Source organism: Pollicipes pollicipes, unplaced genomic scaffold (genome assembly GCF_011947565.3).
Source record: "Pollicipes pollicipes isolate AB1234 unplaced genomic scaffold, Ppol_2.1 Scaffold_4219;HRSCAF=4965_pilon_pilon_pilon, whole genome shotgun sequence".
In the NCBI taxonomy this organism is placed as follows: Eukaryota; Metazoa; Arthropoda; class Thecostraca; order Pollicipedomorpha; family Pollicipedidae; genus Pollicipes; species Pollicipes pollicipes.
This window is the reverse complement of record NW_023596448.1, coordinates 12,933,382-12,961,367: the sequence shown is the minus strand read 5'-3', so window position 1 is coordinate 12,961,367 and position 27,986 is coordinate 12,933,382. Positions and strand designations below refer to the sequence as shown.

General features: G+C 49.3%; 1 protein-coding gene across 3 annotated transcripts; it reads left to right on the top strand.

Moving 5' to 3' along the window:
* Window positions 1-58: 58 nt before the first annotated feature.
* Window positions 59-27,827, top strand: LOC119095477 (glycerophosphodiester phosphodiesterase 1). Of its 3 annotated transcripts, none has more exons than XM_037218306.1 (7): window positions 59-96; window positions 17,926-18,369; window positions 18,823-18,998; window positions 22,459-22,564; window positions 23,053-23,145; window positions 23,452-23,581; window positions 25,926-27,827. In XM_037218306.1, exons 2-7 carry the CDS (start codon window positions 18,094-18,096, stop codon window positions 26,177-26,179), a joined length of 1,035 nt encoding a protein of 344 aa, XP_037074201.1. In that variant the 5' UTR covers window positions 59-96; window positions 17,926-18,093; the 3' UTR covers window positions 26,180-27,827. The 3 variants fall into 3 exon arrangements, with proteins under 3 accessions (XP_037074201.1, XP_037074200.1, XP_037074202.1); XM_037218305.1 differs by lacking the exon at window positions 59-96 and adding an exon at window positions 17,340-17,417; XM_037218307.1 differs by lacking the exon at window positions 59-96 and adding an exon at window positions 17,436-17,454.
* The last annotated feature ends 159 nt before the right edge of the window (window positions 27,828-27,986 follow it).

Sequence of the window (27,986 nt, the reverse complement as noted above, 5' to 3'; positions counted from 1 at the left end):
GTGTGTGCGCGTGAGGGTGTGTGTGTCTGTGTGTGCCGGTGCGCCTCAGATCCGCCGGAGCAACCATTCCGCTGTGTTGGGAAAGCCAGGCGGACGGTGAGTGAAGATGCCTGCCTGGGCCCTGAGCCTCGACGCCCACGCGTGGTCACGGCTGTTTGCTTGGCGCGCGGACGGGCTGTCGGCGCTCCCGACAGGCAATTACGCGTTTAAACAGACGTCCGTTCAGCCTGCCGTTTGGTCCGCTAATGTCGGCCGGCACGTGATCTGCTAATCAGGGAACTACGGATTCGGCGCAGCGTTGGTTACACCCAGCGGGACATCAGGATCTAACAGCTTGGAATCCGCATAATTTCTGGGCGTTCAAGCTGCTCGGGCGAGGGAGTAGCCGACAGCAGGTTTATAAACGTTTTGAAACAATAATGCCGCAGCTTTGGCTGGGGGGAGGGGTGAGCATGCAGGGTCCTAGTCCCCGGCACTGACACCGTCTATAACGCAGCAGCTGACGGCGCGGTTTTAGCCAGGGGGAGCGCAGGGTTCCAGTACCCGGCACTGACGCCTCCTATGATCGCAGCGGGTGACGACGCGGCTTTGGTCGGGGGGGGGGGGGGGGGCATACAAGGTCCCAGTTCCCGGCACGGATGCCGCCTATGATCACAGCAGGCGACGCGGCTGTGATCCGGGGACGACCGCTGTCGATGGGCCGAGTCATGATCAGGTCTGGTCGCTGGCGGGCTAGGTCTAAGAACACTTGTTACGTGCGGGAACACATAACGGCGGTTAACACGTAACAAATCACTGTTATTGCTAACGTGGCGGACGCGGCTCTTTACAGAGGTACGTCCTGCGGGTATCCAGGCAGATACGAGCGCTTATGGAAATTAGTGTTGGATGGCGATAGGCACATTAACACGGTGCGGACACGTAATGTGGATCACCATGGATGCGGCGTTCCGCTGGAACGGCGAGTGATGTGATGACGGACTTTGCGTGCTGCGGACGTTCGCGGCCTTCGCGGACACCCCCGGCACATAGACCTGATCACAACGCGCTCTGCACTGCAATCCAGCGGCGCTTTGTTCAGTGAATGTGCTCACGGTTTATATATATATATATATATATATATATATATATGTATATATATATATATATATATATAAACCGTGAGTCAGTCATATACATAAATATATAAATATACATATATAATAATTATAGAGAGAGAGAGAGAGAGAGAGAGAGATATATATAGATATATATATATATATATACATATATATATATATATATATATATATATATATATATATATATATATATGCTTACTACAACGCCCATATCACATACCGTTAGTTGTGATGCTAGGAGATGCGCACAATACACAGCTGATCGAATTTTTATGCTGTTAGGTCATCATAATGACCACGTAAATTATCATGAACCTCAAAAATGGTATAAACATGAACACAAGTATCAGCCCACGACAGGAGTACTAGGAATACTAGTCCCATCCATAGCAAACGCCAGCCGACTGGCTGGAAAAATCATGGCTACATTACTCCGTGGCATTTGTATAAGACCAAAGACCATAAGGAACCACTCATGGTGTTGTTCTACCGATACTACTCCAGATTTAGCTGTGTGTGGTAACTACTTATGAGTTTAGGGTAAGAAATTAGCAGCTTATAAAACACGGCTGCGCGATAGGCTGGAACCCAAACTCCGAGAGCAGCTTCGCCTTGCCAGAATTCGATTTCTGAACAACATTGCCAACTTTCCCAAACTCGACCGAGAGACCAAGATTGATGCGTGTGTCACATACAATCACCGCCGACTATTCAAGTGCCCGACGCAATGCCGAATGATTCATGCATCCGAAATGCGTCATAAGCCTTATAAGCGTACCCCACAGCCCGCAAATTCTGTTATTTGTATTCACTGGGTTTCTTCCCATTTGGCCCCTATTGGTAATCGGCGGATTACGCAGCTGACGACGGCGCAGGGAATGTCCAGCGGAGATTGAGTTTTACGGTTGATTACACTGCTTGATTGGGGCTTAATGGTGTCTGGATTGGGGCTCAGTGACAACTGTTAGAATGGAACAGACAGATGGCTGGGTATAGCCAGCGCGATTACCCCTCGCAAAAGGTCGGGAAAGGCCCAGCCTGAACGAAATTCGTGGCACTGGATCGACCATATGGATCCTACGTCGCGTAGCTTGGCTTATTGTGTTTTACAAAGCCCTCTCCCGCACATTTTTCAAAGGAAAGACGCACTGTTAGCAGAAATCGTGACATACCATCAAGCGAATTCCGGTATTACTTGGTCCTTTACTTGGTCCCTTACTTGGTCCCTTGCTTGGTCCCTTATTTGGTCCCTTGAGGTGCACAGAGCGAACCTGATCCCGAACAAGGGACGAATAACTGGGTTCGGCTAGTGTCTCTAGCCCATCTCGTCAATGTTCCTAGTCGGCCAGGCGTTTGAAGGTCCGAACAAGGGACAAGGGAGCTGGATTCGGCTCGTGTCTCTGACCCATCGTGTCACTGTTCCTCGTCGGCGACACATTTCAAATATCATAACTTCCAGCTAAATATATCAGTCAACCCGCAGTATTTTGATTTCCAGCGGTGAAAAGCAAAACAAAAACAGCAGGTAGCCTGCACAGTCAGAGATGCGAGGACAGCGAGTCAATTAATGTTATCGCATCGCCTGGACCAATTCGCAGCAGCTACATCAATAACTTAATGGGCTATCGTCCATAGAACGTATGGCTATGGGTAGCTTGTCCCTGCCCCACGGAAGCATGCCTGATGGACCACTATTCCGCTGCAAACGGTACAATAACTCGTGGACACGTGACCACACAATGCTAAATGACTGTCCTCACAGCAGTCCAATAGATGACCGGAACGGCATTCGACAGAGACGGGCACAAATTTATGGCTAGTTCCACCCGCTTACACTCACCTCTCCACGCTAACTGAAACGTCCACCCACCAGCACATAACACAAGCGCAGGGGAAGGGGGAGAGCCGCTGTCCCGCCAGCCCCCCGCGGCGTACCACAGGGCGGTCCACCGTCCCCCTCACCTTAACGACGATAAACGATCTGGCCCGGCGCGCGGTCCGTGCTTCACGCCTGATTAGCGGCGAGATGCAGCGGCAGGACTGGCTGCTCTGACATCTGGCGACGCTGCCGGCGGTCGACGACGTCCTGCCTGGCAGCAGCTGACGCCGCACCCGCCATCTGTTCGCCGGTAGCGTCCTCCGCTCTACGCGACGCAGATAAGGCGTTTGACACGGAAATGCGCGGTTGGCGTGGGGCGTCAGACGACGTCCGTCAGATAGCCGGCGCGACGCTGTGCACTGGAAAGGAGGTGGATTGCCCGCTGCCGCAGACACGCGGGGACAATGTGGCTGTCAAGACGCAGTCCCGCAAAAAAATGCGACACGCCTGGTTTGCAAATGTGTTGTAGCGGTGCAGTTGCAGGGCGTGCACCGGTGCTTTGTCTCCCCTTCGTGAAGGACGATAAGGCCATGGTCGCAGAGATAAGGCCATCACGAGCTGGCTATGCTACGACGCCAAGTACGTAATGGTACAAAATGGCATTGACAGGACGCACCAGTGCGATAAAACGACAGGCGCGAAACTACGCGTTTGTACGTTTCTGCCCAGCTACACGAGGGACTCTGAGCCTATCTTTCCGCTTGAACCGGCTTGTGACGAAAAGCTCAGAACCGTCGCACGAAATGGTGTTGTAGCTCAGGAGCATCGCACAGGATACGGCTGTAGCTCAGGAGCGTCGCACGAAATGTGGTTGTGAGCGTGAACCTATGAAACGACACTTGTCAGCATTAACCGTGGATGACTGACGATGTCCCAAAAAGACGTTGGATGGCAGGGGTACAATTTCCTATTCAATCCCGCCCCCACCCCTTTTGAAGGAGAAAGGCAGGGAGAGTTCGGTTTTTGCCGTATTTTCAGGGTGGGTTTGGACAATTTTCACTGCTTGGACTTTGAAATATTTTGCGAAACTACACCTCTGATGGACGGACATGGCAGCAGGCGAACCTGGTACAAACAGTACAAATACGGGAGCAAAGAACGCTCCATGCATCGGATTGGCTCAATGCGTACGGTGACATGCCACAGCGGCATTAAGTAGATTTAAGTCAGATGCTACGTAAGTGTGACGAGGTAGCGATATGGTATATACGGCAACATCTAAATGAGCCTCCATTCAGACAAGCATAATGACGAGCATACGTTTCTCCTACAACACCATGGATCAAGGTGGAGGGCGTATTTATCCTCCAAGCGACCAAGCCAGCGGTCGATCACGGCACATGCATCGCAGAATGTATGTGTTGCTATGGTGCCCGGCCTATTACTACTCTTGGAGTTAGTTCAGAGCTCTTTCGGCAACGAGTGGCCATTCCAGAGCTGTAGTATGAGGAAGAGATGACAGATGTGGCAGAACCGCAGCCATCCTGGGCTATCAAGCCGATAACGGGCCTGGCCCCGCCCTCCTGGACCCGAGACTGGGGAGTGTGTAAGCGCCCGGGCAAGACCCCCCCCCCCCCCCCCCCCCCAGCCAGCGGCCGTGGGGCCGTCTCGCAACTGTGATGGTCAACACCATTACAGCTGAGCTTTCAGATTCAGAAGACTGAAATGTTCAGCAGAATGTTTGAATACAGCTGTCAGAATCCATACTTTCCTACCATATATCTGGAGGTATCAAATATCACCTCAATTAAACATTTGCATTCAGTATCTGTACCCGTAACGGTCCATTCGTCAAAGACTCGGGCTGCAACAGGCAGCTCATCATGCAGGTGAGCTGTGACGGCTTCATCTTCAAAACTGACTGTGGTTATGCGCACTGGTGGTCGGAATGCTTGTGACGTAGGATTCATTTTTTAGCTCATTGGTTGCTGGATTGGTTTTGGCTCATGTAGCGTTCCTGTTAAGTGAACGCTGTTTGCCGCAGACGCGGAATCATGGAACGCAAACAGACACATTTTCAAGCCTTGAACTTCACAGCACTAACATTAAGCGGAAGTCGTGCGATTGGGATGTGTCCATTTGAACGCGGCCGTCTTTGGTGACCTGCCCTGTTCCTGCACGGCCGACGGAGCCTAGTTTACTGGCATGGCCACTGGACAGTGGTGCTGAATGAGGGCGGCCGGCAGGAAAGTAGTAGCGAAAATAGATGACAACGTTTTAAACGTAAGAAATACTTATAGTCAGGCGCGCAGGACCCAACCGTGTGCACTGTATATCAGTGCTATAGAGTTATCCAATGGTACCGTAACAGTGTATTCGGTCGGCAGCACCTATTTTAATTAAAGGGTGCGTTCCACATCTGCGCGGGGTTTTGAAGTAACGTAGCCATTTTTAAGATCGTTCGGTACAACGATTTTTGCAGATAAAAGATCGAATAGGAGTGCCCAATGTCATGTAGCGAAGGAGAACGTGGTGCATATGTGCTATATGATTTCCTGAGCTGCGTAAGCCCGTGGGTACTATATACAATAGATAACGGTTTGGGATGGGTTACAGAGTTTGGGAAGCATGCATGTAGTGGCACGGGCATGCGGACAACACGTGCCAAATGTCAAGTAGAAACTTTAAGAAGCGTTCCGATATGTGACTGTTTTTTATTCATCATTCGCTTCATTGAATTTATTTGTTTAATTACCAATGCAGAAGTGCAGGACTAGGTGTATTTGTTTTTTTCAAACGTCCTATGGTTGAGAACTTAACCCTCGCCCAGGTGACCGGTTGGATACCCTTAGTTCGGGTAGGGTGTCAATTTGATCCCCCTGAGATCTTAGGAACTAAGGGAGCTAGAGACACCAAATTCACAGGATGCGTTTTCCTGTACGTGACATCACTTGGGCAAAAGTTTGAGGTTTCTAGGTCATGACCATTGGGCCAAATAACAGCAAACAAGGTCAAACTCCGGGCTGGTCTCCAAAGTGCCCCCACAATCTAGATACCTGTACTAAGCAAAGGGTCACGTGCTCATTTAAGAACAGTGACCTTGTCTGACCTTAAGGGAGGTCATGGTGACAAAAATAATGCAAGACTTCTTTGAGCTAAGCATTTAAATAAGCGGCAAAGGTCAGGCTAGGCAGTATGTTCCTAAAACCAAACTGCCGATCTGGGTCACTTGAGGTCAGTGACCTATTCTGACCTTTAAGAAGGCTATGGAGGGCGTATAATGCGATTCCTGTCGTCATTGAATTCGAAATGACGACCAGAAATCATCCCATACAGCAAGCCGTGGAGCAACAAAACGGGTTAGTTTTGACCTCGGTCTGACCTTCATACCTGACACTAGAACAGTGAAGTTTGTTCATTCTATTGTTGTGTTTTCTCAAGAAAGTACCTCAGAGATGTATGGCTTCGTCTAACACTCCGTTGTTGCATCACATTAAAGATTCCCTAGAAACTGACTTTGGCTTGCTTGAAACTGAAATACATGGCCTGACTTTGACTTGCCGTAAGTCAGCAGCCTTACACGGTACATCTAAATTTTTAGTACTAAACGATCCGCTATTTAATCTTCTGCAACTATGCATAATTTGGCGCGGTTACCCCGAGCCCTTTTGGAAGCTATTTTGGAAGAACTTTTTTTTTGGGGGGGGGGGGTAAATTGACACCCCCACCCGAGCGCGTGTTAAGATCTGGGGAAATCCGAAGGAGTGGGTACGAGTGGGTAGAACTGGTTGGGTATGGGTAGTGGTTGGGTATGAGTACAGCCCCCTGGTAGCGGGTGGATTGGGAAGAGGAAACCTTATCCTTAAAGACGTCTGCTTTGTGCCCACCACTTAAGCCTGTCGTTCCTTATATCGCCATTTGGCTTTTCTTCACTTTGCCGTCGTCATTTATGCAAACATAAATTACCTTCAAGAAATTCACTATTTACCCCTTCCCCAATTTGGCATGTCACCTTTTTACATGTTGCCATTTTGCATTTCACCATTAAGGCGTTCACCATTTTGGCGTGTCGATCTTTTGTAGGTTATATAACTATTTTTATAACTATTATATATAGCTGTTTTTAATTCGCCAGTTCGGAGTCCGCCATTTTAGCATGTCAGTGTCCTTACATGTCGCCATTTTGCAGTTTGCCATTTAGCTGGTTCAAAATCTTGGTATAACACATTTTTACATGTTGCCAACATGAAAGTCGTGGTAAAACAGTCGACAAAAAGTCATTCTACAAACTGCAAGCCGATTTCTTATTCGGACATTGACTAAAAACATCATCGTCTACATCGTCTACGACAGAGTTGCGAGAATGATGAGAGAAATCAACAGGCACGTCGTGAAGTTGTGAAGCTGTGAAAAGCTGAATGCATAAATTTTGCCGGAGGAACCCTCAGTTTCATTTACCCGTGGTCAACGCACACTACGTTTCGGTGAAAATGGCGCCAATGTTAAACGAAATGCAACAAAAGCACTTACCAGGCGCACGACAGGTTAACTTTATGCGGCAACACGGTGAGCTCGAGGAAAAGAACGACACGACCGAGCTTCGTCCTTCAGCAGTCAGCCCACACTCCCAACGCTAACAAAAGTCCAAAGTCTGTTCCGAGACCAAGACCTGTCCCGCCAGCCGAAGCTGTGCGCGGTGTCATTGCGACTCTAGCTGTTTTCTTCGAGGAACATCGCGCCAAGTTATTCGGCTCTCAGCAAAGGAGCAAGGCAAGCGCAAGCCTTTGCAGACAAGGTGACCGTTGCTGAGGCCGCCAGGGTCGACCAGCGCATTATGCGTCGCCTGAGCACTGTACTGTGAATCGTGGCATCCTGGCGTCCAGTGCACGCTGAAAATCTCGGTACCTATTGCCCTGAAGCAGCCAAACAGCTCGTGTGCACCCAGCCGCGGTACTCGGCGTCCGTATCTGTGCACCAGGTGCACCACATGCAGTAGTTATCGCTGTCGCTCAACGACTTCCGCTCAAGCTCCTCAGTGAAGCCACGAAAGAGTCTTGCAATAACGACCTGCCAGCGTGCCGTGTTGGACAAGCTAGAACAGATTCTAGCCTAACGTCACTAATAACGTAACCTCACTAACCAGATATAACGTCGCTAGCCAGGCCGCGCATGCGCTGGTCACCAGTGACCCCATGGAGAGCCCGGCGGCGAACAGTGTACATTGTCAGGGAACTCCCAGGGGCAGCAGGACGCTACCGGAAGAGGTACTCGCCCTTGTAATAAGAGGACCCTCCAGGAAGGCGCCTCAATATGCATACTTTGGGGGGCCTGAGTCCTCTCAACATAGTGCTGACTGAAGGCCCTCCATGTTATTCTGCATCCCTATCCCAACCCCACCGAATGCATCTGACCAAAAAAGGGTTTGCTAGACCAGCAAAATGCTGCAAGATTCTCTGAATTGCTGATGCACCAGGTGCGTGTACGTATTACTATTAGTGCTATGTTCATTTGGTGTCAAATAGGTTCCTATACATATCAGCGTTTTATCGTCCCAATCCCCTCCCCGCCCGTCCATCCGGCCAACTAATGGGAACATTACACATTTGAAGATATTGAAGCAACCATCAGAAACGATGAAATAAGCTTACTTCTAATTATTGGTATGCTTTTAAGCGGAAAGACTGTTCTAGGCCACAGTTTCTGTGTTTAATAAATATGCTCCTCAGTACGTCATTGTATGAATGCATCATCGCGGCTTGCACAACACATTTAAGCTTTTGAATAGTTGAATTTAGAACTTGCACAACAGAAGAATGTGAATTCATGTTACTTCTGCCATTCATTTTGATAATGGCATGTTACCGAGACATATACGATTTATGTCTCTGTTCTCCTGGTTGCTCTACAAGGAGAAGGCTATTACTACTGTCTTGTCTATGTGCATGACAGATCATACAAGAGCTAAGTTTTGTAGCACAGTCGTGATTGTGGTAGAATTTGACGGCCAATTCAATGGCAAAACACAAGCAGCTAAACATTTCGAGAACCAGAGGTTTCACATTCATCAACTAGTGGGTACGATTTACATAGTTTCGAGCTTCCATGTTTGATATCCCGCTTGTTCTCAGGTACCAGCAGGTACCGAGGTGGGGGTGGCGGTGGGGGGGGGGGGCAGGAGTTCACAGCTGGGGCAACCAATTTGGACGTTGGGAGAGAGGGAGGCGTCGCCAACCAGAAGAACACAAACCGACAGCCGTGCCGACCGCCCAGTAACAGGACTGCGCATCCGCCACGGCTTGACCGCAACTACTGTTCACCAGGGCAGATGGCGCCACGTGTGTGGCAATTCCCGACTCGACGCCAGGTGGCCAGCGTGGGCATGCGAGTCCCCCATGGCTGCACACACGTTTACAAATAGCAATACGATGCCAAGCAATAATGGAGGTAAGAGGTCGCTGCGGATGCGCAACACGCGTCCCTGCCATACGCGATGTGTTTTCACCTCCACTCGCAGTGACTTCGCATCTCCAAACACAGTGACCTCTCACCTCCAAACGCAGTGGTCTCTCACCTCCGTACACAGTGGACTCTCACCTCCGTACCCAGTGGACTCTCACCTCCAAACACAGCGGCCTCTCACCTCCACACGCAGTGACCTCTCATCTCCAAACACAGTGGCCTCTCACCTCCGCACACAGTGGACTCCCACCTCCATATGCAGTGGACTCTCACCTTCATACACAGTGGTCTCTCACCTCCACACACAGTGCGCTCTCATCTCCATACGCAGTGAACTTTCGCCCTCATACACAGTGAACTCTCATCTCCATACGCCGTGAACTTTCGCCTTCATACACAGTGCACTCTCATATCCGTGCGCAGTGAACTTTCGCCTCCCTACACAGTGCACTCTCATCTCCATACACAGTGAACTTTCACCTCCATACACAGTGGACTCTCATCTACACATGCAGTGAACTTTCGCCTCCATACACCGTGGACTCTCATTCCCATATGCAGTGGAGTCTCACCTCCATGCGCAGTGAGTTTTTACCTCCACACAGACTTGCGTTCGACTCGAGCTAAATCTTGAATCGGCTCATGAGTCAATCGTTCTGACGCGAGTCATGAGCTGAGTCGGCTCACCAGTAAACATGACGCTTTGAGTCGTGAGCTGAATCACATTCTTTGTAAACTTCATTGGCTGAATCGTAAGCCAATCATTTCTCACCATGTTGTGTCAGTGGGTCATATAACTCAAATGAAAACGTTAACATGAGAAAACACAGCAAGTTCCCCAGACAAATTGGCAGACTTTTTCGGATTTTTTTTAACCGAAAGTAAAGTAAAAAAGCAACCGCAATTTAAACAAATTTCGGAGCATTCAAATGAACGGCATGCAGCATTAGTTAAACAACTTTTTGCCAAATCATTCTTCGCAGCAAACACAACAGCATTGATCCTGAACTTAAAGGGAGTGTTCGACATTTATATGGGGTTTTGAACTGAAGCAGCCATCTTGCACATCTTTCGGTGCTGTCCACAATCCTGTCCTTAGTACCTAAGCCCCTTTAGTTTCTGAACTACACGTTCGCGAAAATGGAAAGGGGACATCAAGCAGCGTATTTCAGAGTCACCTTGGCATTCCTGACGTCAAAATAATGTCATCCAAATCCTGCCATTTCATGGGCCATACGGCGATCAAGGCCAATAAAAATATAATTGTCGAGGTGTTCATATCTGGTGTTCGTGAGCGCGATTTTCAGTTATAAAGGTCGTCAGTTGGCTCACAATCGATGCTTTGCAAGCTTGTTTTATCATATTTTATACTTGCTTCAATATTTGCAAACGTGAAACGTTCCCGTTGGATTTGCCATGTCACAGCCAGCGACCAGAGGATATTCCATGGTACAGACTTCTTACATCTTCGTGTTCTCTGTTTAAATCAGTGAATGACTGTCAGCCCCGTATACAATTTCCAGGGCTGGTCGTATTTTTAATTGTTTATTGTCACAACATTAAACTAATCCATACCCTATCGCTCGTTCACTACTACTTGAAGAGTTGTAAGCATGCTTTTGCTGAGGCTATAGGAAATAAACAGCAATATAGGAAAGGTTATATTGTCTCACATGCGGATTGCATGTCGCCAATGACCTGCCAGGGATGGCATAAAGAATTTGGTCTCCAAATTTAGAAGTCTTGAAATGCGAGTAAAGTGGCGCGCAACACACTAATTTCTACACAGCGCGGAAAACTGTTTTGACTCCTAACTCATCCTGATGAGATGAGTTTAAGGTATCCTGGCGGAAACGACAGTCGACGTGTGGGTTAGCTTATCTCTGTTCAATTGTTCAGTTTATTTCAGTTCGGTTCATTTTCTGGCTGATTGGAATGCGGGGATCGAGTGGGGGGAATTTTTGCTGGGCTTGCTTGTAAGAAATGCAGCTCATTACTTACTTTATATTCCCATTTTTTATATTTATTTTTATTATTACCATAACACTCTCAATATTTATTACTTAAGTAAGGTAGGTTAATCATATGTTTTTCATTTATGCCAGCTAACCTGTATTGCAATATTTATTGTATTGTATATAGTATCGGCTGGCGGAAGTGTGGTTACCTACGTTTCAATGCACTTTGCTGGCACTTGGCAAGTGCAGACTAAACATTGCCAGGTCAGGTGCAGCATAGTCCACATTGTATGCTCTATGTGATATGTTTAGGTGATAGGTGACAGGTAGAATGTGTTGGCATAGAGTAGAGACTTGACAGCTGGTTGGAAACAGGCCACAGGAAAGGTGTTGCTTGCTAGGCTCAAACTAAAAACTTGCTGCTAGGCTGTTTGTACCTTTTCCATAGCATTACAGAAAGAGAGAGAGAGAGAGAGAGAGGGAGAGAGAGAGAGAGAGAGAGAGAGAGAGAGAGAGAGAGAGAGAGAGAGAGAGAGAGAGAGAGAGAGAGAGAGAGAGAGAGAGAGAGAGAGAGAGAGAGAGAGAGAGTGAGAGGGAGAGAAGGTATCCCCTCTCTCTCTCTCTCTCTCTCTCTCTCTCTCTCTCTCTCTCTCTCTCTCTATCTATGTATCTATGTATCTATCTATATATGTATATATATATATATATATATATATATATATATATATATATATATATGTATATATGTGTGTGTGTGTGTGTGTGTGTGTGTGTGCGTGTGTGTGTGTGCGTGTGTCAATGAGTCATACGGCTCACAAGTGATGACGGCAACGACCTAAAACTGCAATGAATCTTGGACATGGTGCCAGTCCAACGTGATGGAGCCTAGCTGGAAACTGCTCAACTACGGATAACGATAGCATTGCATAGGAAGAGCGTTCCAATCATTAACGACCCAGAAGCTGAATGAGTTCGGGCATGGTGCCAGCACAGCGTGAATCGAGCCTAGTTGTAAGCTGCTCAACTGCGGATGACGATAATACTGTAGAGGAAGAGCATTCCAATCACCTACATCCTAGAAGCTGAACAAGATCTGGGCGACTAAGGTCCTGGCTTAACACGCGCTGCGGTGGGGAGGTGAGGGGGAATCGAACCCCCCGAACGTTTTTCCAGAATGACTTCCGAACGGCGCGGCGCTGGCGCGCCCAAGTTTGCACAGCTGTAGATAATTGAACAGTGAATCGCTTAGTTCCAAAAATTTATATGTACCTTGTAATTTGTAAGCATTAAGTTGACTGAAGTTGAGGGATGAAGGTTAGACCAAGGGCGAAGCCAACCTATCTTATTACTTTGGGGTTTGCTGTATGGGATAGTTTTTGGTGCTCATTTCAAATTGATTGACAGTAGGAACCGCATTCTACATCCTCCATGCACTTCTAAGAGGTCAGAATAGGCCATTGACCTAAAAGGACCCAGGTCAGCATTTTGTTTTCAGAAACATACTGCCTAACGTAATCTTTGTCGATTATTCTAATTTAAAACTCAAAGCATTCTTGTATTATTCTGGTCACCATGACCTTCAAGAGGTCAAACAAGGTTACTGGCGTTAAATGAGGATGTGACCTTTTGCTTAGAAACAGTTATTTAGGTTCTGCGGGCACTTTGGAGACCAACCTGTAATTTGACCTTGTTTGACCTTATTTATACCAAAGTTCATGACATAGGAACCTGAAACTATGACATAATTGAGTTTACGTACAGGTCAATACACCCTGTAAAGTTGGTATCTCTAGCTTTCTTAGTTCCCGACATCTCAGGGGGTCAAGTGGAGCCACCCCCACCCCCCACCCCACCCGAGCGAAGGATATCCAGCCGATCACCCGGGTGCGTGTTAAGGGCTTCTCAGCTTTCAGTGGTGTCCTCTTGTCACTTCGGAGTCATCAGGATCTTGCCCAACGGAGAAGATATGGCTCCGTAAAGCATCTGGAGCACTGCAATCATGCCTCCCCTGCAGCATCAGTACTTCAGGAAAGGCAGTTGGAGAAGTCTGAGCCCCTCAGAATATGGCCGGCACCATGCTCCTCGGACAAGACGCGTGGCTCGTCATTAAACCCGCTCTGATCGTTCCTGATCCAGTTTGCCGAGCGACCTCAGGTGATGATGCAGTACCCTCGAACAGCTGCGCCAAAAGCGGGCACACCGTGGTCCTGACAACAGCTGCAGCGTGAGCACGTCAATATTGGCGAAAAACAGTCTCACGGCTGCCAGCATCTGGTTGGCCTTAGCAATCACCCCCGTTGTCTGCCCGTGGAACAGAACCCTGCATGAGCCCCCACGAAATTTCCAAGAAACCTTTTGTGGGCACGACTGCGATTTCGGTGCCGTTCAAAAAGTAGGCCAGCCGTAGGCCGCAAGTGCTGATGTACATTTCTTTACACTTGATGACGTTGCATGAAAGCGATCGTACACCTCCGGCTATTTGACCAGGATATTGAGGTCATCCTGGTGAGGAAAAGCAGCCGGGACCTCGGAACACGACAGTACATATCAGCACCGACCGCGGACATCTTGACCGCGCTTCGCACTTCTGGTAAATCGTCGATGAAAATAGCGAGTAGTGTTGGTCCCAGCATCAATCCTTGAGCGGTATCGTTGGCGACGTCGTCCCAGACAGAATTCGAGCCATGGGCCCACATTCTCTGCTTGCGGTTGGAAACAGACTTTAACTTCACATCCTTTTCAAAAACTTGCAAGGTGTACGTAATGCTGCAGCCCATTTATCGTCCAGATTCAAGGCTCATGCCTTGAAAGGCCCACCAGCATTTGCAGACTGGCGTAGCTAGCGACTGAGTTGACGTTGCAAGGAAAAACAAGCCTTTTCACACTAGCATTATAAAACGGGGCCCCACTTTGGTACCAGATCTGAAATGCACGGATGGCATGATGCCTGGGGACGAAGGCCAGCGTTTCTCGTCAGGTCCATCAACGCATGTTGACAAACAAAACACACAAAACAAAGCAACACATTGTGAATGGCACTCTGAAGGCGATGCAAAAAGCTGCAGTGGATATTGCAAACAATGAGCGCCCCCTGCATTACATGACTGGATATTATCAATACACAATCTGCAGCCAAAGCCAGGGCATGCGGTGCCATTCACACGGCCGGAGCTGCCCCTGCTGTCAGGTATCTGGTGACCAGGCGCCGGTCGGGGGCCATATCAGCCATGTGCCGCCCATCACACGGCCGGAGCTGTCCCTGCTGTCAGGTATCTGGTGAGCAGGCGCCGGTCGGGGGCCTTATCAGCCATGTGTCGCCGGTCGGGGACTAGCCCTGCGGTGGCATTACGTCCGGCTGAGCTTCGGTGTTTTGCAGCGGCGGCGGAAGTCAGGCAACATCGGTAGTGGTTGTGCGTCCATACCCTCCAGTTGCATATGACTAAATAAACTCTTAGTAGCTCCAATAATCAGACATCTCCGACCCCGAAAACGACATCTGCTCCCAGGCATTTAAACTGCCCGCGATACAGCCTTATGTCTGTATTTTTCCATCTTTCGCTGCTTATTGACAAGCATGCCCCAAAAAGCTCTAAAAGGGTATAATAAAGAATTCCAGTTGATGCTTTGCAGCATTACCTCAAGGCACGTGTAATGAAATATTGTGCCCTTTTTTGCATTGTTTGCTGTCTTGCGTGGTGACGACTCAGGACGAGGAAGTGCAAATTGCAATGCAACCTGACCTTGATAAAAACCGGAGTGCTTTCCAAAGTTCACAGAACATTAGGTACCTTTCGAAGTATTGCATGACCCTTTCATATTAAAAACAGGTCATTAAGGTTCTGACCATTTTCTAAGCATGTTTAGGACGGAAGCCATTTGTCCAAATTGAAGCAACGCAGCGCCGTAAGCTAACTTCTCACTTCAAGCGACCTGCACTTCTGGCGGGTGAGATGAGGGCTTTACGTCTTGAACTGTAAAAACAATTCTTGCCTCATCCAATACAAAACATCCTTAGCCACTGAATTGCTTGGGATGCATCGCGTATTCCAAGCGGTATGGACAAAACAATGCAGGTCTGTGGCATGCTGAGCCCCACACGGACAGCCCGGCTTTGCGAAGCCAGTGCTCAGCCAGCTCCCTGTCAGAATCCGTCAGAGGTCAGCCTGCGCCCTTCTCGGGCCCATCATGTACACCGCTCTGCTGCGCAGTTTCTTGCTGGGCTCATCTCTTGGAATTGTTTCCTGCGCCGTCCCGCTGTCCGTTAAGCCTTCTCTTTAGTCTCACGTTCTGGGTGGTTCGACACCCAGCCGGTTTTCTGGTTATAACGTTGGCACACGACTTATCATGTACTTGTACATCAACCAGGCTGCTGGTGGGTTGCTGACATCCTAATACGTAGCGTGCGGGCCAAAAGGCGAGAAAACATATCCGTCGCAAACGCCAAAAAAACATTCACACAGGTAAACGAACAGCCACTTCCTGACACTGTCCCTGAGGAATGACATTTCATGTCGGCTTGTCCGGGATGAAGCGTACAAGTCCTCACAGTACTGTCGGCGTCTGGCTCCCCAGCAGCGCGGTCGTGTCCTGGGCAGTCCCAGCGAAAGGGTGAGAGCCATAACCTAAAAACTAGTTTTTTAAAGCGCCGCCACCGCCGGAATAGGGCTCGAGTACGTCCGCGGACCCGATGCTGATGAGGATGGTTAAATCGTCAAAAGCCCGCCTTTCCGCGGAGAGTGGGTAGACGTGGTCCGGGTAAAGCGATCAGCAGGCGTCGGCGACGCGGTAGCCGTGCCGGACCGCCGGTTTCTTGGCGACGCCCGGCTCCAGCGTTGGTACGCAACTTATCATGTACTGGCGGCGCAGCGTTGGTGCACAGCTTATCGTATATTTTTACATCAGCCAGCCTGCTGAAGGGATGGGGACATCTCAATACGTTCTTGGCGACGCCCGGCTCCTGCGTCCATGGCCTGGGACGCCGTTTCGTCCAGTGGCGGCGACGCAGCGGCTGCGCCTGCCTGCCGGCTGCGCGGTGACACCAGTGCCCGCACCCTCAGTCGTGTGGTCTCGACGCTGTCCCGTCCCCGCGGGTGGCCGGTCGTTGCCCCTGAGCGTTGGCCCCCGGGTCGCAAAGGTACGGCAGCTCGTTGTACGTGGGGCAACTAGCGGGCGGAGCAGATGGCTCGGCCGTTCGGCGGGTGATGTGTCGGTCCGCTGAGCCAGGATGCAGGTAAAATACTGCCATCCTACGTCAGCTGGGTATCCCACGAAGTTCTTGTTTTCCATACATCCCTGGCTTGGACGTATATGCCCAGCTCGTATACCGCGCTTCCACCACATTGCTCCAGGCAGGGTCCCAGATAGAGCTAAGCGCCTGCACAGACCACGTCGACATCCCAGGTAGGACCCCAACTGGAGCCCAGCGCCTGCCCAGGCCACACCGATATCCTGGTATTTGCCCGATATGTGCCTAGCTGGTGCCCAGCTAGGCCGCTGACAGACTGTGGCTGGCCGCGGTCATCAGAAACATGTTGCAAAGGTTATTGCGGCCGTGCTGGACATCCTGTTACTGCCCAACCAATCTGTCCGTCTGGGATCCTTCCAGCGCCACAACAAAATGCCGGCTGTGGCGCCTGCTGCCAGTTGTTACAGAAGGTGCATACACGTTCAAAATTGTTGTTCTCAATCTGAGTGATACTCATACAGTATGGGATTGCTAAATTAGACGCTCGATGGCGTTATTATCATCATAAGGGCTAGGGTTGTACTTTGTGCTACACCGATAAGATCGCTTATTGCGTTTTATTTATATTCAATGCATGTATTTTCCCCGGCACGTATTTATCGCTCAGGCAATTCTCTGTGCAATTGACAACCGCTGCGCGTTCTGCTGTCTTCTGGCGCACCGACATTATCGTGAGGCGCGATATACAAGAAAGAAGAAGGCTGCTATGTTTGTTTATGATCCGTATCGCACGGCACTTACTCCCGGTTGGTCGCGCGCGGCGGCCGTTCCACCCTTATTCGATTTGGTTCGCTGGAGGTGGTTGCTGCGGTCTGGTGAGCCGGTGATGTGTTGATGCCTGTGCCTTTTGGTGTATGTAGTGAGACTGTCATGCTTATGCTGTTTTGCAGCGTATTTTGCTGCATGCCTCTGTGTCGGCGTGCTAACTGATAAAGTACTTATATTTTCTGGCCAGCTAGTTTTCTGTTTCCCACGGTTGGGCCGAGTGAAGGTTTCTGGCCCGCTAGTTTTCTGTTTCCCACGGTTGGGCCGAGTGAAGGAACAAGTGACGTTCATTGATGAGGTATTCCAGGCATAGAGCTCACAGCTCTTAAGACTATCTGAACTTCATGAATCTTGTGTGTCAAGCATTACAAACTAGAATTGATAGATGTATCAAACCCCAGCAATATCTAGAGCCATGATAATTTTGGCCTCCCTGTCCCAAATGGCTTGAATGGATGCTGCCAGTTTCAGTAAGTGTGAAGCTTATGTCAGCAGTGCCAGAATACCAGAATATGCACAGAGTGTCACCAACTAACAAGTGCAATACATTTTCCACAGATAATGGAAGCGGCATACAGCATAGTTGGAGGCAGCCTTGTTTAGGTTGAAACAAAGCCAGGGGAACTATCAATCATTGTTGCTGAACCTTCAGAGACAAAGAGTTTGATGTCAATCAGTACTTCCATTTGAGGCATCCAACTGCAAAGCAACATCAACAGTCACACAATGGAGTATGAAACTGTGCGCTTCATCAGCTGGACTGGCTTCCGGATTGCTGTGATACTGGCTGTCCACTATTTATTCACCATGTTGGATCTCTTTTTGGGATGTTTGGCCATGATCCTGGTCATCCCATCAGCTGTAGTTTTGTACTATCACATTCCAACTCCTCCCAAAACAACAGTCCAAAAGATATTTAACAGGCTGGATAAATTCATGGTGGGTGCCCACCGTGCTGCTTGCCTGGATGCTCCTGAGAACAGCTTAGCTGCACTGTACAAGGTATGCTGATCACAACATGTATTTTGGGGCTCTTAATGGCCAAGTAGTTTTAAGTAGTGCACAAAACCATCAGAAAGTTTTTGATAATAAAATAATAATGTGCTGAAATATTTCATGTCATACCAGGTGGTCTGGTAACTTTGTATGTGATTTCCTCAGTGGTGGGTAATTCAGGCTTTATTTCAGTTCAGATCTAAGTATACTATTTTTCTAATAGCATTGCTTTATTGTGTAGACAGCTGCACTGATTCTCTTTCTTTCTCTTTTTGTTCTGCTATACACCTGTGCTCATGGTGTGAAGTTGCTTCAAATCTAGTTATTTTGGCATACATGATCTGATCTTTTATTACACTCTGTGTTTCTGTTCTAATGCAGTATTTCTAGAGGAAATAATATGCATTATATATTGAGTATATGAACATATGCATGTGACCCATCTTCCAAATGTTCCAGTGCAATGAGCGGGGCTGCCAGCTGATTGAGTTTGACCTGAGCTTCACATCAGATGACCAAGCAGTGGTGTTCCATGACAACACTGTGGACCGCATCTCTGATGGCAGTGGCAGCATCAGCGCTCTGACATGGAATGAGCTGAAACAGCTAGACATCAATGCAAAGCATCCAAAAAAGTCAGTACTTTGAGCTTATTTGCAGGGGTGAAATTCACTTTTTTATGGGGCCCAAACCTGTGAAACTTGCTCATCCTGTTTCCCAGGTGTGTTTCTTTACACATTTTGACCACTTTGTGTTGTGGTCATAATATGCACCCCTTTTGCTGTGAGTTTATCTCACACAGTTGACATTTTATTTAGTGCATCCAAGAGACATCCTGGTGGAAGTGAATTTTGCTGTGGAGCTTTCTGTTGATATGTTTATGCTGATATACATGCAAACCTATGTTTTGAATGCACCATGAATTCCAGGAGTAGCACAAAATCTGTGCCATGCCCATTTGACAAAATCCTGGTTCTGCTCATTCAGGAAAGGCATGTCAAACACATCATTTCAGACATCATAACTTTTATTTTCAACAGGTATGCAATTCCAAGGTGCACCACAAGGTGCCTCAAACCTTCATTATTATAGGGCACCAAACTCCAGGGGCACAACAACAACATTGTGGCTCCCATGCCAAACAAAATTCTGAATCAGTTCCTTGGGTGAGTTGAGGTTTGGGGGGGGGGCACCAAAACCCTCATTTTGGGCACCATTAAATTATTTTCTAGACCACCAAGTCTAAGGAGGCTGCTCAAAGGGGCCTGTAACCTTCATTTTTTAGGGACACAATAACTTGTTTGTTCTCCATCATGCCCAAATTCTTGACCAAACCCTTTGGAAAAGTGGCACCAAAAAACCTTCCAAAACCCCCAAAAAGAGAAATGGAAAGGCTAAATGAAGCATTATTATGCTTATAACTCCCACAGCTCATTTGATGCAGACTGTCATCATTTGTTTCCTGGTTGATTTAATTTCATGTATTTTAAATACATGCAAAATTATGTCTGCTGGCAGCTTCTGGATCCCCTAGCGGTCCAAAAGCACAGCGTGAAAAGAGGATGTATTTTTAAAAAAACGGTTTGATTGGGTGGCTCATTTTGGGCATCGCCGGCAGGGACCCTTTGTTAAACACAGTGCTCCTTTTACCGTGACTGGTCGCGCCCCTGGCCACAGTCCAGTTCAACGTAGCGAACTGGAAGGAGTGCGTCACCTCTCGCGCCCGCAATTTGTTGTTTTAGACTCTTGACAGGCCGTTAAAAATAGATACGAGCTCTGTATTGGACAATATCTACAGTGAGATCCATCACTATTGGAACGATGCATATATATATATATATATATATATATATATATATATATATATATATATATACACACACACACACATCGTTCCAATAGTGATGGATCTCACTGTAGATATTGTCCAATACAGAGCTCGTATCTATTTTTAACGGCCAAAGTATTTGTATATATATATATATATATATATATATATATATATATATATATATATATCAAGGCAATAACACTAACTAGCAGTTGAATATGCTCGTGGTCGCACAAATTTGAACGACAAGAACAGGGCGGAGGTGTGAGCAAAGTAAACTCCCCGGCGGCGCGCACATGTGCATCCGAGTATGTGCATGCGAAGGCTTGACATGTGATTAGGTTGCGCCACTCTGGCGTTACGAAAACGGTGGTGAACACTAACGGGCAACGGATGGAAATCGGATTTGTAACCCTCGCTTTATCTCATTGTTCGCACACCATTCAAGTCACCGCTCTGGGATGCGTAAGGCATTGAGTATAATAAATGCCTTTCCGGAGAGAAACAGTAAACAAAAAAGTGTCCTCAACATGACAGAACTGCGCGTGCCCCTTGACATATTTGGTTGGGACTACCAGCGTGACTAAGCAAGTATGGATGCAAGGGCTCCAGATATGCGAGATGGCAATCTCTTCTTTCCGGGCGCGAGATGGCCGACTGGTTAGCGCCTTTGGCTGCAACGTGAGGGGGGAGTTGCTTGTTCGAACCCCGCGTGTGCCATTGCCCCGGAGCAGGAACAGGAGTGCGGGAGCCAGCTAATATGCAGGCTGCTGCAGTCGCTGGCCCTCCAAAGAAGGGCGCACGACGGCGTGCGTCGCGTTTCCGGATATTTGTTAGTTCCGTGGCAGATGACAGCAGCCGGATATTGTGATGAATGTTTGCCTTCGAATGCTAGATAATTTTACGTACCGGCGGCGCAGTATGCTTAATTTCTATTGGTCTTGGAAATCGTGGAACTCATATTGATGATATTGTGTCTCATGTGCCACATTCGTAGGTTATAATTTTAGCAATTTTCTTACTCCTTCAAGGTGCTCAAAACATGCCGCACAAGCTTTAATTATTTTCATGTTAACAATGCAACGCATGTGGCACATGACAGGGCATTGCTCTTAAAAGGTTCGACAACAAGAAATAGGTTTTACAACACGAAACAACATGGCGTGAAGGGTCTGCGAATGACATCATGACAGGTCACTGGAATGGTATTGCGATTTATGCGTCGTGTACAAACAACTGCTTTTACGTTTAACCATTCACTGAGGGGTTCGATTCTCCGTGGGGTCCCACCCTTTCCGTCAGGGTGAGAGGCAGGCGTCGCCTCGTCAGTCTTTGGCAAAAGGTGAACATGCGTCTTACATACACATACCTACCTCTATCTCACCTTCCACGATGCAGGGAGGACGATTTTTCCGTGTTCAAAAATGAATATGGGGAAAATGAAGTGACTGAAATCCTGATATTTTGTGTGAGGGGGTGGGCGAAGTTCCAGGGGGACCACAGTGAAGCTTAGCTCTTCGTTTGGCAAAGTCTCGAATCCTGTGTAGCGGCTTTTTTGTCGCTTCCACTGTGGCTGTGGGGTATTCATGGCTCCACAAATGACCCGCGCAGCACGAGGCTGATTGCAAAGGCGGGCTTTAATTTCATGCTAAACCACGATTGTCTGAAATTGCGTTGTTAACGCCTTATTTTACCGCACAGTATGTGAAACCTTTGAATCGAATGGTGCAGCAATTATATGCCAGGAGCACTTGCTGGAAAATATCAACCGACAGTTGAAATATATTTTCATTTTGTGAAATTTTGAACACAACATGGAAACTTAATTAGTTGAAAAAATTTATAGGTGTGTTGGGGACCAGCTCTCACATTGTGGAGGCTCGGCCCCCATTATTTGGGGCCCAGCCCGGTGAGTGTCATGCCCTCCACCCAAATAAATGTATTACTCTACCCCCTCCTTACTCACCTGCTTTTGTTTTTTGATTTTTTCTTACAGTTATGCACTCGGGAGTGTAAGGTTTTGATGTGCTAGCGGTGTCTTAAAGGTGAGGAGGTTTAAGGAAGTTGTGCATGCAGGTTCCGACGTCCGTTACATAGCACGGAGAACGGCTCGGTCCGTTCGCCTCACAGGGCTTGCATATGCACCAGGTGTTTGCAAAGCGCCGGGTCGTGTAATAAGAAGTGTTCTGGTATCCCGAAGTGGTTGTGGTTCAGTAACATGCAGTGTGGCGTCGCACCATCTGACAGCGGCCGGTCATCGACAGGGCCGATTTTCCCGCCATACGGGTGGCGCTACTCAGCGAAATGGTGGAAGAATGCCTTCGACTAGACCTTCTCTTTATCATCGACATTAAGGCCCCAGATGCGAGGGTAAGTAGACACTTCTGATCTGATCAACCATGGAATTCTGGTTAGATGGGTTGGTCCTGACGAATTGCTATATTTTTATAATGCATGCATTGTGCCTGGATCAAGAACGCCGCGTCCTTTTGCCACTCGGGCCCGTTTGAGGTGGAGGAAAGGCCAGGACACCACGATGCTCCCAGTGTTGGTTACTGTTCGCTTGACTTCAAAAGCCGGCACCCGGCGCCTCATCTAGCAACTTCCCGTGCTGCCAGTGACGTCTTGCGACGGCGTCTGCACCAATGTGCTGCAGTGTCCGATGGAGATCGCGCTTAGGTGCTGCTTTTCGCTGCTCTGACTCCATGGCATCTCCACTTTAGTCTCTCTTGACCATGCCGGACATCCTGTGTAAGCTTCTGTCGACCAAAGAGTGTGCCCATCCATGCCGGTGTTGGCCACGATTTGTAGGAACGGCCGACAGTGTAGGCAGATGACTTATGTGGCCCTGTCCTCAGGCTCCCGGTGCTGTCCTAGCACTATACGAGAAGTTCCCCAAGATGTATGAAATGGCAATGGTCTCCTCGTTCTACCCGCAAGTCATCTACGAGGTGGGCTTTGTAGCCGACTCGCAGCAACTGACCAGACTGGCAGCAGCTGACAGGCTCTGGGTGGCCGGTACAGGCTGTTTTGTAACAGAGGTGGTGGCACCTGGCAGGCTCTGGGTGACATTGTTATTCCAACCGATGCTAATGTGACAGTCTAACCCCAATTTGACTCCATCTGGCTAGTCTCAGCTGGCCTGGTGTGACCTCACCGGCTGTGAGTGTGACCTCAGCTGACTTAAGTGTGACCTGACGTGACCGTATTTCCATCTCACCTGACCCGAGCGTGACCTCAGCTGACTTCGCCGGCAGATCCGGCGGCGGGACCAGCAGGTGGTGGCCTGCATGGCCTGGCGACCCCACTTCTGCGCTTACGGCGATTACTCGCCACAGGAAGGCCCCACACAGCGCCGTTACCAGAACCCCCTGAAGCATGTGGCAGGTGCGTGGGCAAGTACCTTCGGTGCATCGAACACTTCTTTGGGAATGGATATGGACGTGCCAAGCTGAAGCAAGCAGTAATAGGATTTCCCTAAGACTTATCCTGGCTTATCTTGGCTATAGGTGTATCCTTAAGGCTTATCCGGGAATTAGAGTGAGGGGCCCCACAGTCTCGAATATAAAGGTATAAAGCGGATGTGGTGATCAATCTTTCACTTAAGCATGGTAAACAGCATCTTAAAAACTTGATGTGAGTCCAGGCTAGACACCTGGCGAATGGTATTACACGTAGACCGCAGCCACCAAGAGCGGGCCGTGTGCCGACGACCGCGGCAATGGACCATGCTCCAAAGACATCCCTTTTTTCCTCGTTTGGAAACTGGATACTGTGTCATGCATGGACAGACTGCGATACATGCAGAATAGTCCATTTTCTGTTTAAGGCAGTATTGTGGCCAAATTTGCATAGCATAGCATTGGGTGTCGGTAGAAAAACAGCTGGTTAAATACGTGTAGCGTTTTGCTATCCCTTACTCCAAAGAACAATTGCGCTTTTTCAACGGTTTTGCCCGCCTTTGCGCTGCTTTTTTTTGCACAGTTGCGACTTGCTTAAGCTCTGCGGTACAACGGGACCACGCAGTAGTTCTCACAGTAGTTCATAGTTCAGGCAGCGGAGTGACAGTCGTGTGATCCGGGAAAGGCGCCGAGCGGCAGTGTTTCTGATCTCCGGCAGCTGGCGAGGCTGGAAGGCTGTTTCAAATCAATCTCTGAGTCCTGCTTAGCAAAGTTGGCTTTGGATACCTTTTTAGCCGGTCAGATTTCTTTCAGCATATGAAACCAACCATTCCTTCAGTCATGGTCAGAAAGCGAAATGTTGCCAGGCGCGGACACATCCTCACGGCCCAAGCATCATCATCGCCATGCTTCTTGGCAGCTATAACAAGGCTGCATGATCTGTTCGCTGGTTCATGCGCAGCAGGCGGAGTCTCCAAGGCCCACCGAATGCTGTGTCTCGAGCCACAGAGAGCCCATCTGACGTGATATCTGCAGCTCTCCGGCCGTCTGCCCTAGAGCCAAATCGACTTGGCGCGAGGTGTCGGAGCGAGACAGTGTTTGTTGGAGCGGCCCCGCGGCACACCGCGGAGTTTGAGCCACCGAACCCTAACAGACGGCCGTCGGTGGCAGCTGATATCAGGCCGCCTTTGTTTCTCTGCCGCACGGACCTTGGCTCTGGTCTCGTGTTAACCAAACAGTGGCGTGTATTCTCTAGACGTCACCGGTCGTTGTCCGTGTCTGTGTGTGCGTGTGCGTGTTTGTCGGGCGTGGAGACGGATGCAGCAGATCTATTTGCCGCTTCGGCCGGCAGTATATACCAATGTGTCGAACACGGGCGCCAGGGTGTCCGGCACGAGCCCTTTGGAACGCCCTGCCAGACGGGCGCCGCCCGCGACCCTTCCGCTTCGCTGGCCGCCGCTGCCCAACGGGGCAGAGGTGGCCGGCAGGACCGTGGACGACTCCGTATTGATCATCGTGCTCTAACTCAGGAGCCGTGCGTCACCATCTTTCAGAGGAAGGGCGTAGGTGATTTGTGAAAAGCATAGCCCGGTCCGCAGCTTACTAGCGTGTCTGGCGCTTTTCTGCCTCCCCCCGTCCCCCCCCCCCTCTCCCGTCAAATGCACGTCTCGGCAGCCGCCAGCGGCGCGCGGACACGTCTTGGTTCGTCTTCTTGGCCGGATGTGGAGACGTGGGCCGGCAGACGCCGCGAAAACATGGGCTTCGTGTCGCGCCGGCGTGGCTCGGCCGCCGCGGCGTTCGGTGGTTTTACGGGCTCAGCCGGCAAACAGGAGCTCAGTTGTCGGTTCCTCGTATTTTTGTGACGCTGGTAGCTGGTTGTTAGCACCTGCGGAACGTCTAGCGCGTTGTTTGATGAAGTGCATGTGCTGGCATCATATCTGTGTATATATATATATATATATATATATATATATATATATATACAGATATGATACAATATACGTGTACATATATATATATATATATATATATATATATATATATATATATATATATGTACACGTATATATGATGATCATATATAAATGATCAGTGTACATATATATATATATATATATATATATATATATATATATATATATATATATATATATATATATATATGTACACTGATCAAGTGTACGTTTTTTTTTATCCACGTAGGTGCATTCCATTTTGGTACGTCCTGACGGGAGTTTTTCTCCGGGCTCCACCCGCTTTGGACCGGCGCCTCGCCTGCCGAACACACCGTCGCCGCCATCTCACCGCCTCCCCCCCCCTCCCCCCTGCAGCCTCGGCGTTGGACATCGTGCTGGCGGGCTGGGCCATGTCGCTCCTGCCGTACCTGTGCGGCCTCTCCGTGCTGCTGCTGCACAAGGACAGCGTCACGTCGGCCTCGGTGCGGCGCGCCCACGAGCTCGACCTGCGCCTCATCGCCTGGACCGTCAACGACCCCGTGCAGAAGGCCTACATGGCGCGGTACCTGAAGGTGGCCTACCTTACTGACACGCTCAGCGACGACCAACAGCTGGCGGCGGACGCGTAAACTGCCTCTGGCCAGCACCTCTGGCGGTGGACGCGTGAACCGTCTCCCACTGGCGCCTCTAGCGGCGGACGCGTAAACCGCCTCCCACTGGCGCCTCTGGCGGTGGACGCGTGAATTGGCTCCCGCTGGAGCCTCTGGCGGCAGACACGTGAACCGCCCCCTACTGGAGCCGCTGGCGATGGACACGTGAACTGCCGGCCATGGCAGCAGGGAGGAGGGGGTACGAAAAGCTGACCTGTCGCCCGGTGGCGACAGGTGAAGTTACGAGGCACGCGGGGAGCACTAGACGACCATCGTACTGGCGCGAGGGTTAAATGCCGCATGTTGTATTGGACGTACCAGAATCTCCGAATAGCGATGGTCTTTGACGTAGAGCGACGCTTAGACAGTGACCTGACATGACCGACGTGAAAAAGTGTGTCAATAGCAAAATCTTAAACGCAGTGTGATTGCAAACAATGAATGGTCATATAACGTATAATCATCAACGAATCATATAACGTGCATTATTCGATCCCCTCAAGTGTCCAATGCGTCTCATTTGTTGCGGTTCTTGAAGCTCGTCTGGTGAGTCATGCCAACTCTCTTAGTTATGTCGGTTCGCTGCTTGCTGAACGGCCCGGCACATCCGATGGTGTGAGACCATTTTCCTTGCTTGAGCCAGCCCATGTCATGCATGAAGTCAGTAAAGCTAAAAATGCGGGAGCACTGGTATACACTTTTAAAAGACGAACCCCAATGTATCCCCAATTTTAATCGGTCTAAGTTAAGAAAGGTGTGGCTTGGGCCAAATGGCGACGCCCAAGCATCGGCAGTTCATCAAAAACGGGACAGAGGCATGCGTCTTCCTAATGTAGGAAGAACGCATGTCCCTGAATCACAGAAGGCATGCGTCCCCCGCCGAGTCGCAGCGATGTTCTCGGCCCGTGTGATGACAAGACACAGGGAAGCGCCGGCTGGGACTTGTGCGCTTTTTTAGTCTGAGGACGGACGTGTTTGACTAGTGTAGGCCAGCACCGAGTGAATGCTCAAGGTGCGAAGCGCGTTTTGGTCCCGTATGGAGGTGGCAAAAGGAACTGAGCTAACCGCGATTCATTTAAAACACGACGTCAGTCTCTGAGCAATAAGTTGCATCTACTTAAGCCTGCCTTGAATCTGCCTTACGTGGGCGCGATATCTGTAGTGGTGTTTACGGATGCGTACCATGCAGATCAAAACAGCGTACGTTGCGGAACGGTCTGACTTCTCCGAGGTATATATGCCGGACAGGACAAACATAATCAACACAGGACATTGGCGGGCTTGTGTTGTAAGTTCGATACCAGTCGACTCACTAGCAGCCGTGACACAGACATGCGGGGATGTTGATATTTTTAACCAAAGAGTTATGTCCATAGCGGCGCCCTGCTTCCTGTAGTTTACCAATGGTAAGCGGTCGATAGTTGTTCGCACGTTGGAACTGTGAGGGCTTACTGAACACGTAGGTTTCGGTTGATGTTGTGTTTAGACCTGTAGCTGATCGCTGGGAGGGGTAGTGCAGGGTGGGTACAGTGCATGTACGGGAATTTTCAAGGCATAGTTACGTCAGCTGCTTATGATAGCGCCTGGACCTTTTTTTGGGTTATCCCTTGTCAAGGGACCGGCGTTCGTGGCTTCACAACTCCAGGCGGGGGGGGGGGGGGGGGGCGTCACTGGCCGCCAGGTCACGTGACCTCCGGCGGAGCGCGTCGTCTGTTCCGTGTCACCGCCCCTGCGTGTTGTGAATACACGGCCGGCTGTACGGCGTGTTCTCTGACCTTCACAGAAG